This window comes from Anser brachyrhynchus (assembly GCF_964034855.1).
Source record: "Anser brachyrhynchus genome assembly, chromosome: 17".
Lineage (NCBI taxonomy): Eukaryota > Metazoa > Chordata > Aves > Anseriformes > Anatidae > Anser > Anser brachyrhynchus.
The window spans coordinates 8,532,002-8,547,551 of NC_137710.1; the positions used below are offsets into that span (position 1 = coordinate 8,532,002).

Sequence of the window (15,550 nt, forward strand, 5' to 3'; positions counted from 1 at the left end):
GATCCTTAAACACTCACTGGCAGCAATAAACTATTCAGTACATACTGTTTTTTTCTTCTATTAGACCGGTTCACTTGTTTTGCTGTATCAAGGAGTGTTTCTCAGTTATTGTTTTTCTTTGTTTGCTTTTAATTACTATACAACATCCCAGCACCTTCTTAAACTGTCAATTTCAGTTGTTCTTAAAAAAACCTCCTTTAGGAGGCAATTATACTGAAAAAAACTTTCCAGGGAAATTAGCTTTTAAAAAGAAAGAAACCAGACTTATCTGGTTCCTTTTATTGTTTTTTTTTTTCCTTTTTTTTTTTTGAACACTGCTTCTTTTTCCAAGGTGGTTCCTCCTTTAATTTCTGTCTTCTTGGATGTAAAAATAAATTTAGTGATGGCAGTAAACTGTAAAAGTAGCCTGGCAAAGGCAAGATGCATTAGTGATAGTCATGCACCAGGAAGAGGGGAAAAAATGTACCAAAATAGGTAATTGCTTTCATATTCCTAGCTGAAGAATATTTGATATGAAAATTAAGTGCATAATTCAACCAGTTTAAAGCTACCACTACATAAGAGACAGTCTTATGACAGCTTTAGAAAATGCAACTGTAATTTTAACTTTAATGTGGATTCATGGGATTCATTAAATATTCAATAAAACTGAACTTGTGCATAGTCAAGCTTCCCATTACCACTTATTACAAGACAGTCGCTTTTTTAATCAGTGAGGTTCCAAATACACAGGTTAGCACTGCAACCTCTTCTGTGCATTAGAAATGTCCTGATAATATGACCCTTCCCTTTGAAAAATGTGAAATTGAGGAAGGAAATAAACAGAAAACTGAATGGATAACATTATGGAAAGGGATGAGTAACACTTATAACTACATCTATTTTCAGTAAGACAGAGTTTAAAAGGAAACATATTAAAAATTCAGGCCCAAACCTGTCAAACTACTGGCAAATCTTTCTAAGGCACTGCATTATTTTTTTCTGCATTTAGTCTTAACTCTTTTTGTTGGGCTTCATGAGACCAAATCATAACTCAACAAAGTAGTTCAGTAGTTTTTTCCCAATACAAACTGTAATCAAGCTATCAGCATTTAAATGTGAATTCCTCTGTTTCAGATTACAGGGATTAAAAAAAAAAAAAAAGATACTTTCAAAGAAAGTAGCAAACAAAATTGTGGGACTCTGTTTCCCTGCCTTACCTGTCTTGAATATAGTATACTTAAGTCATTCCAAAGGCTATAAAAGAATTCTCAAGAGACTGGCTCAGACTTAAAGATCTATTATTATGGCAATATTTAAATTACAGGATTCCTACCCCCACCACTATTATAGGATCTCCAATTTTTCTAAAAATATAAAAATACCTGTGAGATGGAGCACAAAACAATACATCCTATTCTACACCTACAGATTTTTGCACAGGTGACTCCTGCCATTTCACCACAGATTACAATAAGGGCCTTTCAGTGATACTATTCATCAGTCCTGGTAAGTTTTTCCAAGTACTGTTAAAAACTATTTGGTCTTATTATTCCCTGAAGTGAAAAAAATAAGGGTTAGAACAATTGGTAACATCAATTTTTAAGGTAAGTCTAGGTAACATGGTGAATTCAAACTGAGATTTTTCTTAGTGTTCAATAAAAACTGCATTAAGTCTTCTTAAGGGTGCTAGAGCAAGGTGTATGGGGATTTGATCTAATTTACTGATTGCTGCTGTTTCTCTCTCACATTCTGAAACAACCTCCCTCTGCTAAATATATATATATATTTACTGAGAAGAAGAATAAACATATTGAAAGTAAGCACATTTAAATACTTGAGTTTTAATAAGGACATGTGCCTTAATGAGCATCGCACTTGGTGGATTAAGAAAGTATCGAATTTGATTATTTAACTAGTCTGAAGCTCATTTCATTATACTATGAATAATTAACAGGAACTCATTTCCTACAGAAAAGAGATGCAGAAATAAGAGCTGGCAGGTATTAAAAATACTTGGGAGGTTGAAAACTATTGGATAGAATATTTTTCTAATCAAGGTGAATCCTTACAAGCGTATTTGTAGGACAAACTGATACTGCTTTGCTTCATACTGAAAATGAAGTCCTGAACATAATCACAAAAGTCTCTTCTACAAAGACAGCACGTACATTAGACTACCATTCTCCAGGACTACCATGAGAGTAAACTTTGTGATCCTGAGTCAGGGGATTTAGCTTTGAGGCTCATTTTGGCAATGGTTTCCTGATCTGACCTTGTGGGAATTGTCTTACCTACACCTTTGCTGCCACGCATAAGTTAACATTACTGCAACTTCTGTAACTTTCAAGGTGTTGTGAAGCTGAATTCATCTTTGTCAGAGAAGTCTGTGCTATGGATATATGGATAACACCCAAGGAAGCACAAAGTGATTTTATCTGTGTTAACTAGACAGATCCATTCTGAGATACCAAAGTAGCAAACACCTACGCGACATTGCTGTTCTTGAGTTTATGAAAAACAGGGAAAACGTAGAAACAAAGAGTGCTTCAAACATCTTGCTACAGTGATTTCAGCCTGCTGACAAATCAGGCCTCTGAGGAAAGATGATGTTACATCCAACATTGCTATAGTTTTGCATGCATTTGATCTAACTGCCAAGTACTGGTTGGCTGTTCAAGAGTTTATTACCGGTCTCCAAGCATCCAGACAGTACTTTAGCATTCTGATACCAAAGGGTTTAGAATCTAATTTAGATTTTATTAGCTCACACAACGTGGTGAATGGGGAGTGCTTGGTAAATTTATACCCTTCAACCTTTTCTTCACAGAAGAATCTCTCCATCAGTCTGATGATGTTGATGGTAATAGAAATGGATGACAATAGTAGAGTGCCTGGGGACAATGGGGCCTGAACTCCTTGCTGAGACACTGCTGCTAGGTCTGCAGAGAGAATGTAATAACAAACTATTTTCTAGAGCTTTTCTACTAAGGCCATGCAAATTAACAGATTAACCCCTCCACACACACCTTTGTGAAGGAGGTGGGAGTACTCCCTATTTTTAGAAAAGGGTTGAAAACATTTTTCAGGAGGTTTAAATTCAAACCTTTTAAACACTTTTGCTGAAATTATGCCCTTAAATATCTGATGCACTAAAGTACATGGAGGATTTGCATATTAGTGAAGATATATTATCTGTTTAAGAAGCATTGAAAAAACAATGCAGAAGAGTTGGCACATTTCTACACATTTAAGAAAAAATCTGATACCCTGCAGTAGGTCAGAGGAGATCTGTGCTGCGCCATGACAGGGACAGGAATTCCTGACTCTTTGTCCTGTGCTCTCTTGACTGAAGCAATTTCTGTTCTGTGACATTTTGCTTTTCTTGATCTTTTCCCAGAGCAAGAAAGGCAGAGTATTTTGATCAGAAAGCCTGAACTAACTTCTGCCAAACATGTTGTACCCTGTTGCTGTAGGCAACGCAATTCAACAGCTTCATATTTTAGGACTTTTAAAGGTCAAAAAAAATATTCTTTTTACCTCTTATTCTTTCAGTATTGTTTATGTATTTTCAATTGAGAGCAACACTGTGAAGAATAATCAGTGTATTGCCAAATGTGAATAGCTTGTATTTCAATGGAAACTTAGTCTGGGCATTCAACATTCAGATTTTCCACTGACATCATGAAAACAAGCTGAACAGACTTTAGATAATTTTTCACTAAGTATTTCTTGCATGAAATCTAAATTTCTCTCTCCCTAGGCTCTTTCAAGCTACTCCAATTTAGCTTCGCTACTGTGACTACAAAAATTCAGACTTCTATAAATGGAAAGTTCTGATTATTTTTTTTCCCTGGTCCTCTTGTTTTTTTTTGTTTGTTTGTTTGTTGTTTTTTTTTTCAATCTCTTCTGACATTGAAAGGTAACAAATACAAGTTTCTTGTTACTGAATGAAAGGAAAAGAACAGAAAAGTGTCTATTGCCTACTAGGGACTCCATCAGCTAAGCTTCATGAGGGTGTTTAACTCCATTCTCCCTGGAAAGACTTCAATTAGGATAATTAGTATGCACTTAAAACTTCCCTTACCGTAGCTATTGTCTGAATGGTAGTCAGTACACTCACCCAAAGGACAAGGTTTATGTAATGGTTATGTGCCCCATAAAACAGAGTGGGGTTTAGAACAAACTGGCCTCACTCATCTCCACCCAGCAGGAAGGCCCACATGGATCCGTAGAATTCCGATTCAGACTGGCCTAATGAACACAGTGAGCAATTAATGCCAAAGTCTGGAGCGAGGGAATTCTATGATAGGAAAAGCACTTTAGTTTTCAGGAATAAGCTCCATTCAAGTACCCCTAGGTAGTGTTTTTTTCTGACAGTCCTTACTCCCGCTCCCGAGCACTAGCTTTGTTTGTACTATTTCTACCTGTGTTTGAAGCCAGTTGAGTTGTACAGATCCCACCTGGGAGGCAGTGGACTCTTGAAAGAACAAAGCACTCTGCGTTGTCAGCACGCTGTGAGCTGGCCTGGAGAAAGTTTTTTGAGCTGAGGTTTTCACATTGCCCAGGGGGTGAAACAAGCTCCTTTTGAATGATTCTGACCCCTCCACCCCCAAATGGAGAAAGGGCTGAAAGAGGAAAGACCAGAATGGCTAGTTGACTTCAGCATAATCACCTGTGACAGCCCTATTTTGTATTCTCTCCTTGTATCACAAGGACCAAGGGCTGAATCCTCAGTGTCCCAAATCCCTACTGCACAGTCCTGTCCTGCTTCCAAGGCTACCAGCTAATCTAGTGTAAATCTGTCTCTCTACCAGCACAGCTTTCTGCTCTGCACAAGCTGCTCTTCTGGCCAGGGAGAATGAATGACGGAAACCTGGTACTGAAGACACCCACTGAGGGATCTGAAAGAATAGCAAGGAAATCACTGCTGAGATGAAGGTTTATATCCATGAGAATGAACAGCTCTAACAGTCCAGGCACAATGGGATCCACCACAGCACAGCAGGTAACCAAAGCACTGCATGGGAGGAGGCAGCCTCACAGAAAGCAGGGCATGGGACCTTGGTCTCAAATCCTGAGTAAATAGCCCCAGAAAAAAAAGTAGCTGGAATGGGCAGAGTTTCTCATACTTCAGCTAGAAATTGCCTTCTGAGAAATCCCTCCTGAGAGAGTTTTAGCGAAACTGGTATGGATGGCCTCACACAATAAGATTTGGTTTCAATGACCACTGCCAGAATCGTGTTTTTTCAGAAAATTCCTTGTCAGTTCCAATTCCAGTGATCCTGAAGGAATGCTGAAAGTGTGGGACTGGCAGATAAACATGATACCAGCTCCAGGCTGCTAAGAAGTACTGTTAAACTTGAATGACAAGTAAATTGTTTGCTGTGTTAATGTGGTTAAGCTCTTTTTCCACTTAGGCAAACTAAAGCTGTAAATCAGGTAATTTTTCTTTCTCATTTAAATACTGCAGTGCTGTGCAAATGCATGAGGTTTTGAATCTGAGGGCTTTGTTAGGGGAGTCCACGCCTCCAAGCAGAAAAAAGTAAGCTTAAGTGCAGAGATGAAGCAAAGGTTGTTTATAAAGATCACCAATCTGACATGCTGTTAACAATACAAGTAAATATGAGTTTGTTTTTTAAAGAACAGAAGGTAAGGGATGTCCATAAAGGGCATCAGAAAGATACTCTATAAGCAGCAACAGGGCTAGCATACTAGCTTTTGTCATTATACTTCTTCACAGACATTTTGCTGTTGCAGAACTCCCTATTGAAAATTTAAATCCCCATAAAATACAGCTGCAGAAACACATTTATAAAAGCAGCTATTCATAGTCAAATATGAATAAACTGAAGCTTGACTTGCATTCAGCTTTTTCTTGAGTACAAATGAGTACCGAATTCTAGCATACTTATAGCCATAAATTACTTTTCCAATTTAGTTGGGGTTATCTCATCTCACTTCTTTCAGCTGTCAAGGTTTACAATGCAGTAGAAATGCCTTACACACAAATATGTCCTACTCTTTCTCTGTGAAAGCTGTAACTGCCCACAGACTGGCTTCCTGACAATGAGTACCAGTCAAAATGTGGAAAACATTGCTTCTTTCATATTCGGCACTGTTTAAAGTAGTGGCATTATCTAACACAACAAATCATGTCAAGTCTGAGAAATAGAAAAATATAAATATGTACCTTTCTCGGTACAGCAGAAGCTGTTCCCTCCAATCTTTTCCTGTGCTGCTGTGATGTGGGCTTCGTAGAATAAGAGTCCAAGAGCCTGCAGTATTCAGTCACATTCAATCACATCAGAGGAATAGCTTATCGGTTCTGTTACACGGGCTCTAAAAGGAGCGGTGTCCTTTTCCCCAACTCCTCCTTTCACTCCTTAAAGGTGCTCAGTGCTCTAATAACCTTAAAGAAAGCTATTTGTCTCTCCCCTAATGACAGTGTTCTTGTTACTTAGTTACAGCACAGTGAATGCTGACAAAGTCAGGTATGAGCCAAATCTGTGCTCAGTGTAAATGCACTGTGTTCAATCAAGCAACTCCAGGAATGAATTTGGCCCAAGGGATTTAGTTCTTTTTTCAGCTCAGACGTGGCACATACGGCCAGTGCAGAAGTTGTAGAAACAAGACCTAAGCATGTGGGTTAAATATAGAGTGCTGCTGGAGGGAGGTGAGTGGAGATATGTACAGCAAATTGCTTAACAACAGCTACGGAAGGAGGTGCAATCAATACATTATAAATAGTATATTTGAATTTCTATAGCTTCTTATTGAAAAAAAAAAAAACTAAACTAACAGCCGTATTATAGAAGAGGCTTATTCCAATAAATTTTGTTTTTGGCTTGACTGTCTATCTTGTCACCTTCAAGGTGGAAACAATATAATCAATCTGCAAATGGATTATACCATAAAAGAGATTAAAAAAAAAAAACAACAACAATTATAATAGTTCTCTGCTGTATTCACACTAAGCTCAGACCTAGTCAGCGAGTGTTTGAAGCTCTAGCCTAGAAAATATTTAAAGGATTCAAAGAAAGGATTTCTGTAAAACACAGCAGCAGCTGGAAATGAAGGACTAAAACCAGGTTTTGTCATATGAGGGAGGAGATCCTTGAAAGTATTAGGGGCTGCCTCAGAGCATGACAAGAGAAGAATAAAAATATGAAGTGGATGAAGTGAATAAAGAATTGTATGAAAAGGAGGTAAGTGAGGATGAAAGTGTTTCTAGTAACTCTAAACAAAACACGATTAAGACCCTGCAATATAGCACAGTGCCCAATGTCAATACAGAATAACTTTGAAGTATCCTTTCCACATATAACAGAGCTTTAGCTCAACAAATATTTTCTTATAATCTAAACATCAAGCAGAACAAAGAATGAAAAAAGCAATAGCATTCCCCAGCTCCACCAACAGTAATTTCCTGCCTGGTCTAAAGCTAGTTCAAAAAACATGACAGGTTGTCTCTGCACAATCCCTGATGCCACCCACAGTTAATTTTAACTGAGAATTTCCTTAAGTGCAGGGCTGTGGTGAAAAGACCTTAAAACAGTAAAACTTAATTCTGTGCCCTGACCTAGTCCAGTAATCACAGAGTTATTATTTGGAAATGTCCTTGCAGTTAAACAGCGATGGTTGGGAACTGGTGGGTGGTATCAGCCCATACTCTACTTAGCAGAACAAACCAGTGCCAAGACTTACCAGACTGAGTAGTGTCCCATGTAAACACTTAAAAAGAAGTTCTAGTTTTGAGCTGAATCATGTTCTTCAGGCTAGGAGCATGGGAGGAGCAAATTTGCTTCTGCCTGCCCACAACTGTTTACTTGCATGATAAACACTATGCCTGCAAAAGTAACCCTTTCTCTTGTCTAGATATTCCATTATGTAAGAAAAAAATTGTGAATGACAGTAACTGCAAAACTAGGTAAAGCTATAGGTTCAGTTAAACCACCCAAACCGTGTGATAAAGTCCGTAAGTTGCTTCCAAGTAGCAGCAAATAGGCAGTAGAAATCTTGTAATAGGTTATTACTGGATATTTTTTTACGTAAGAGAAATTTCTTTGATAGGATGGTTAGATATTGGTTTACGCCTTTCTGTAATTTACCTTTTTGCCACAGACAAATGTAGGGACAAGATCTTAAAAGATAGATGTGGTATTGTAGAGCAGTAGGATATTACATTCACAGGGCATATCTATGCAAAGATGTAGACCCAGATGTCTGAGCTTGAGCGCAGCACCGCATTAATGGCAGCAGGTAAGAATAACTGGCTAGTTCAGACTGACTTGCTCAGACAGTGACAGCGCTGAGCTCTGAGCTGTCTGCACAAACTTGACTGGACTTGCTCCAGAACGCTGCTTCCAGTCTCAAACAGAGGCTACACAGCTGCAATCACATGATGCGGTGTGGCAGCATTATCCCCACTGTGCATAGCACGGAGCAAAAGCTTTCCCAGTAAATCCATGCCTGGCATAACAACAAATGGTATTCCCTGCTTCTAACAACCCTGGCCAAAGACTTTTTTAAAAGCCTTAACAAAAGAAGACAGGAGAGCTAGCACATCATAAACCCCACAGATCATGTGAAACACTGAGCGGAAGAAAATTCTTTTGAGCTTGCATTTTCAGAATAGCAGGAGGGATTTGCTTTTATGTGCATTTGCTGTTTTCCACAGTCAAATTAGTTTCTCTTGCTGAGAAACATGCAAAAGAGGAATTTTGAGAAAGGAAGCACTACTCGTACAAATCAGGAAACTGCCTGGAGATATCTAAAATAAGAAACAGCTAACAGAGAAGAACGAGGGCCAGCAAAGTCACAGTCTAGAATTTAACAGATACTACGAGCAGTTAGGCTACTTTGCGTTTACTGTGTATCATAAAGGGTTACCACATGGACTGAGAAAGCTTCGTGCTTTCAGTGACTGTGTAACTCCTCATGAAAACTTTGGCGTTCTGTTAAGTCTATCATATTTCTGTATTTTCTCAATGCACTTTTTAATATACCTTAAAGCATTTGAATGAAATCAAGAATTTGTGTTACTTAAAGCTTTATTGCTTCTTGCTGTTTTTTTGTCACATGTAATCAGTTAATTGTTTAGGACAAACTATGAACATAAGATTCTGTAGGGTTAGAGAAGGAAGGAAAAAAATGGCAGAGATGAATTTCTGAAAAACGAGTCTTACTCTCAGACAAATTTCTGAAAATAATGGTAATAAAAAAGAAAACAAAGGGGTAAAAGAGCAACAAAGATGAAATGTTTAACCATTTTTGCTGGTTTATGAATCTATGCACAAATGTTTCCAGCAGAGGAAATACTGTTAGCTGAAGGATGGATTATTTGTGACAAGATGTCTTTTTGGGGTGCTTAGCATATATTAAAATGGTTGTTTTCCTTTTAGAATAGCATTTTAAAATGCAATTTAAATTATGACCTTATTTAGAGTAATTCTGTGATGTGGGTGCTTTTCTTAGCTTCCGTCTTAATGTAGTTGTTTTAGATATATTTTCAGGCCTTACACTGAAAAAAAAATACTAACTAACAGGACGTGATATTTGTCCCATGTTAACACAATCTTGTAACCTTTGTAGACTTCACATGGAAATCTGATCTCCACCTTGATCTCATAAACCAAAATTAGTCATTTTCTTCCCTTACCAATTTAACTTGCAACTCTTTGAAGACCGATTTGTCAAAACTCTTAAAATCAGAATCTCAATGAAAGATATCCAAAATACAGAAAGCTTTTCTATTTTCAGGTACATCAGAGTTTGATTGTAAGCAAACAATCACAGACTCATTCATGCCAGTGTAAAGCAACATCCAAATAAAAGTAATATTGGAAAACACTTGCTACAGAAGTCAGGTAAGAAGCCTTGTTACAGTGGTAAAAATACATCTATTGTTTACCCAGGATCTATGTCTTCGAACAAGTGTCCTTACTTGTCAGCATAAACCCCCATGCAAGAATACTTTCCATGTACTTAGCAACTTGATTTGTGATAAGGTTGTAACTTGCTTTGGAAAAAGTCTAGGAACTGTTAACCACCCCTCCTCTCCTCTGCTACCATTGATTGTGTCTTTTTTGTAGCTCTGGCAGGCAGTTCTCTCAATTGCCAGGGACTGTGGCACGATTTCAACTTCTGTCTTAACCATGTGCCATGCCTTTCTTCCATGGTGCTTTTCTTTCCCTCCCTCTTCTTCATTAATGATAAGGATGCCATGTCATACACTAGCAGAGGAACAACTGAAAAAAAATAGGGTAAAAGTAATCACAAGAGAGATGGAATGAAACGAGAAAGTCCTACCTCACTGCAGAGACCTCTTAGTTCAAACAGTGATCCAGTACAGTTCATTGACACTGCCATAAATGATTAATTAGGTCACACCACAAAATGCAGCCTCTGATGTAATTCATTTCTCACCCCACCCACTAAGAAAGAAACAATGTGATGACTTTCAAAGATGGCATCTTCCTGACACCTCTCACTTTTCCCCACCCTGCCAGGTCCGTAATCTGGGAACATTAAACATAAAGCAATCCATGCCAAGAAAAACAGAACAGACAAAAAGTGCTTGAAAAGTCAGAATTTCTAACATATTAAACAGAAAGGTGTTTTATCCTGGTTGTGTTCACTTACTCTTCATGAGGAAGAACTTAAATAAACCATTGATAAATGTAACAAAAGTTACTTCTTATGAAGAAAAATTAAGTAGAAAATTTCAAGTTTTCCTTACAATAAATTCAAAAGCAGAAAGTCTGCCTGTTAACAGAACCAATTAATGGCCTCCAAAACTCATATTATTGTTGACTAGATTTATAGACATTCATGAAACATATCACCCTGGCATTTCCTTTGCCCTCTTAATACCACACTGTTTACAGAACACAAAATAAACACCCCCCCAGAAATAAACAAAACCACATCCAGCTCAGGATAGTCTATGATTCTAAAGTATGAAATTAATTTATTAAATATTGCTAGCTACAACTGATACAATTCCACAGAACTAACATAGTCTGATAGCTATCTTCTAAGAGTTGTGGTTTTTTTAAACCCAAGTATCTAAAAAATACTATTTCATCGCAGAAACGTAATACTTTGTGTAAATGTTTCCTTATACTAAAATGAATTTGTCACTAAAGGACTTCATGCTTGCTTTCTTAATATACACATATTAATACACATATAAAATATGTATATCACTAGTTATTCTGATCAGCTTAATGATAACCACAAAATAATTAAAATAATAGAATAGAATAGAAAACAGTAGGAGATGAGCCAAATATACATTATAAGCCATACCAGAGCAACAGAACCTGTTTCTGGTCCCTGAGAGGCTCTTGTAGTGCAGACACCTGCTCAGTGCTGACTGCAGCAAGTATCTCTGGCTGCTCCACTTACTGATACTGTGATCATGGGCAAAACCTACTCACTACTGCTGCTATTTGCCCTTTTTGATCTCAGTGATCATATTTGTGAGAATGTGCAAGAACAAGCAGAGTGGCATTACACAAACTTTGTTCTTTCTTTTGAAGACAGCAGTGCTGATGAGAAAACCTTTGCCTGTGGAACTCCACAGTGCTTTATCATGAGCTGTGAGATACAGCCAGAGGGCTTCATCCCAGCTTCATGCAGATTGTTAGCAGCACAGCAGCAGCTACGGATAGCTTCCTAGATGACTTAAGGTGCCAAGTGGCAGCAACTGACTCACATTTAAAATAGAAAAGAGTGGGCGTGCTTGGGAAAAGATAAACATCTAAAAAAGCTAGAAACTCACCACCACTGTGTAGGCTGCGGTTCATACAGATTCTGAGCTTTAAAATAATAAAAAGCAGCCAGGAATGAAAGGAATGCTAGTATATGATGTGGCTGTTACACAAGGCATTTGGCCAAGTCCTTTCCTTAAACAGTTTAGAAGCACTTCTCCAAATTTATTGGCAATTCTCTCCTAAATTGCCACTGATGTTGCTGTTTAAGGTAGTGTTTTATATCAACAGCTTTGCCACATCTAAGGCATTTTCTTAATAACAAGATAACATAATGCTGCAAGAACATTTCTTCACATAAATTTGTTTTGTGTTTGAGATGATTTAATTCTACCCTTGATCCTACTACAGCTGAACTAAATGCTGTGTGAAGAGTATATGCTCAACACTGCCTGATTCAATTCAGCATAGTGGCTAAACTGAACAGCTAAAACAACTTTGCATGCACATACCTGAAGAACATAAGTCATTAGTATCTCAATATGCTTGAGGTTTTTTTTCATGTACAGGTCTCTCAGTGTGCTCTAGTCAGGTCTTTCTACTGCTGTTGCAATGGGTAAAAAGTATCTTTAGTGATTTATTGATTCTACTGCTGTAGAATACAAGGTTTTCAGCCTTTTTTTCCAGCAGTGATACTGGACAACTCATTGACCATTAGTAATTCCAGTTTCATGTATTTTCAAACATTAACCGAGTGGAAAAAATAATAATCTGACCTATACTAGGAGGTGATACTAGTTATACAAAAATTTCCTTTTAAGAATTTACTGCCGTCTTCCTTGGACTATGGATCAGATGGATGGTTCTGGTACAAAATGGTTAGATGCTGCCCCCTTGTGAGGTGAGCTCCTTGCTCTTGACTGTTTTCTGTCACCAGCTCCTTCTCAGTAAGAGGAAGGGGCTGATTCTTTGTTCCAAATTGATTTGACCATGGTGATATTTATTACACACGACTCACTTTGTACAGCAGCAGGTAGGGTCACTACTATGCTGCAGTAAAGACCAACAGCCAGCACTTCTGAATGAGAACAACCTTGTTCCCTGTGGTATGGTTTTGATCAATACCTATTATGAAACCTTTTACCTTAGGCTATCAAAATACATTCCAAGCATTAATATCTCCCATCTGAAGCAGGTCAGCAGCTTCACCCTTGTTTAACCAACAGAAGATGTGGGGCACCAAAAGGGTCATCCAAAGCCTGCGAAGTGTTGGTGGTGCTCCGCCAGGCTGTCCTGTGTGGACATTTGCCGTATTGCTGTTAAACCTTGCACTAAAGCTGTTGGTGCTGGTCTCCCTCACTGATGTGTGGTGTGGGCCCAGCCCCACCATTTTGGGGTGAGGATGGTCTCTTCTCTCAGCCAGGAGTCTCTAGCTCCTGCTCACAATGCTGGAAGCACCTCAGTCACAGGAACCCGAACCAACAAGGCGACTTGACTGTAATGCCTTGTGGGAGGGAAGGACTTTATTCACGCCACCTTTTTAGGGGTTTTTAACTGTCAGTCTGTGTACAGCACCTGAGGCACCTGTGGAAGGGGTTCTGACAGCCCGCACCCCTCATGTCTGCTACAAAGGGATGTGCAGCTTCAGAGGAGGAAAAAAACAGGACTCTGGATATCGGTAACAGCTCTAGGCAGCCGTGTTCCTCCTCCTTTCTGAAAGACCTTTCCTGACCCCCCCTTTGCAGCTTTATGTTAACGGCAAGCCAGTCTAGAAAGTGGTGTTTTTTTCCCCCTTCCAAAAAGTTCGATTTTAACTCTAACTGGAGTCTGCGTCCACCTGCTAAAAAGCCCCCTCCAGCTTTCGCAGCAGCTGAAGAAGCCGGAGCTCCGGGGCGCCCCACGGGTAGGGAAGCAGCAGCCTCCCCTCGGGGCTGCTCGCCAGGGGACCACCATTAGCGCCTCCCGCCCACCCCCCCCCCCCCCCGCCGCCCGCCGCTCAGGCGCTGCTCGGCCGCCTCTCCGGGGGCCTGGCGCGGCGCGGCGGCCCGTTGCCGTACAGCATGGCGGCGCTGTGGCGGAGGCGGCGGCGTCTCCTAGGAGCGGCGGGGCTGTGCCGTACAGCGCGAGCCCTCTCAGGTACGGTGCGGCCGCTGGGTTGGGGCCGGGCGGAGGCCGCGCCTCTGCCTTGGTTCTCCTGGCGGGCAGCGGGCTGCCCTCTCCTCCCGCCGCCCGGAGACGGTGTTCCGAGGCAGGGAGAGGCCCGCGAGCGCCTTACCTGAGGGGCTGCTGCCGACACCGGGGGCCGCCGCCCGCCTGAGGCGCCGCTCTGCCCCTTCAGCGGCCCGGCCGGGGAGAGTGGCGGGCTGTTGCCATCCTCAGGGGCTTTCGGAGCCGCTCCCCGCCGCTCTCGGCTGCCGTCCTTCGGCCCCTGCCTTGCCGAGGAAGCCTTCCGGCCGCAGGTGGCTCTGAAGCAAGCGAGGCCTCCTGCCCCCTGCGGTTTGGCTTCCCGGGGAGGTCCCTAGGCGGCACAACTGACCGCCAGGCCTTCGCTTTAGACTTAACCCGACATGACGGGGCTGTCAGCCGTCCCTGTGTGACTGCCCGCGCTGCACCGCCGAGAACAGTCCCCACCCTGCACTCAACGTATAGTGGCTTAGGTGGTTCGAGGCTGCTGTGGCCTTGGCTGCCCCCCTCCCCGAGCCGCTGGCAGCTCTTTGGAAGCCCTCCTGCCCTCACTAAGAAAGTTCTCTCTCACCTTGGCATTTCTTCCACCGCCTCCAAACCGCTCCGTTAGAATGGGCTGAGCTGTGGGGAGGCCGAGGCAGCAGAAAGGGCCAGCTTCCCTCAGCCTCACCACGCCTCTGCAAGTCCTGTGTTGTAGCTGAAGCTTTGCGAGACCGATAAGGTGACTGGTGAAAAATGTAGGGGTAGAAACTGCTGCGGTAACACAGAAAGGGAAGGCCCATACCAGACTCCAGCTGCAGCTGTCTAAGCATGCAGGAAGAGCTTCTTAGGATATTGCGTAAAATTTAATTATTTTCCACTGTTGGATTGCTTTATTTCCTGCATTTCATTTACAAAACCAGCCTCATCAGTCTCATGATTTTTGGAAAGTGCTTTGGGACACTGAGGAAACACAGTGCCCTAGTAAAGGAAACACAAATCAACAATAATCAGTTGTAAAAAAACAAACAAACAAAAACATACCTTTTTATATTTGCCTTTTAACATACCTCTCCTTGTCTTTCTTGTCTGTTGCTTTTCCTACATTTTTCACATCTTCACAGGAAAGCCTGAGTATGATCTTCTGGTAATCGGTGGAGGATCTGGAGGCCTGGCTTGTGCAAAAGAAGGTTGGCATACATAAATAAGTGAAAATTTTCTTTTAGCTTAAGTGGTTTTTATGGAAACTAAGAGAAGCAATGCTGAAAACATTAAAGGAACGTAGTATCCTGTGCATAAGCCCTGCGCGTTAATCATTAACTCAGCTCCATCCAGTTAATCTGCAAATTATTCACACCCTCAGGTGTGGTGATCTTATTTGGCTTTCCAGCTACTCTTTTTTAAAAGTATTTCTTCTGTTACCACAGGAAAATCTAATAAACATTTATTTCACTGTTACTGTGTGCCTCTGAGTGCCTCCATAGATTTTCTTTGTTACTTATACTTTTTCTTATTTATGAGTTAAAACAACAGTACCTTCAGGCTGTTTTGAATTGTTTAACTTCTGTAGAGAACCTTCTCTTTGTAATGCGTTACCCCTATGTAATGTGTTCAATAACACACAAGCTTCTTAAACATCTAATTTCGCATCAAATCGTGTTTTTAGGGTTGGCAGAAGCTGGAAGCTCTAG

At 40.6% G+C, this 15,550-nt stretch overlaps 2 protein-coding genes across 13 annotated transcripts in view; one reads left to right on the forward strand and one right to left on the reverse strand.

Annotated features, from left to right (window-relative positions):
- The window catches only part of COMT (catechol-O-methyltransferase), a 27,185-nt gene extending 12,034 nt beyond the window's left edge, over positions 1–15,151 (reverse strand). The window contains exons 1-2 of one of the 7 annotated variants that reach the window (XM_080559811.1): positions 7,687–7,734; positions 6,173–6,257 (exon numbers count right to left, since the gene is read on the reverse strand). In XM_080559811.1, the coding sequence (XP_080415937.1) occupies positions 6,173–6,257; positions 7,687–7,706 (105 nt within the window). In that variant the 5' untranslated portion in view covers positions 7,707–7,734. Of the gene's footprint in view, positions 1–6,172; positions 6,258–7,686; positions 7,826–10,290; positions 10,434–13,971; positions 14,689–14,903 lie in introns of those variants that run through there. The other 6 variants (XM_080559816.1, XM_080559813.1, XM_080559814.1 and 3 more) reach the window with 6 other exon arrangements.
- TXNRD2 (thioredoxin reductase 2) overlaps positions 9,781–15,550 on the forward strand; it is an 83,284-nt gene continuing 77,514 nt past the window's right edge. For 3 of the 6 annotated variants that reach the window (XR_013940405.1, XR_013940406.1, XR_013940407.1), the window contains exon 1: positions 14,984–15,049. Coding sequence is in view for 2 of the 6 variants with exons in the window: in XM_080559788.1 (XP_080415914.1) it covers positions 13,757–13,832; positions 14,984–15,049 (142 nt within the window). In the remaining 4 variants the exon portion in view is untranslated. Of the gene's footprint in view, positions 9,849–13,612; positions 13,833–14,983; positions 15,050–15,311; position 15,550 lie in introns of those variants that run through there. The other 3 variants (XM_080559790.1, XM_080559788.1, XM_080559789.1) reach the window with 3 other exon arrangements.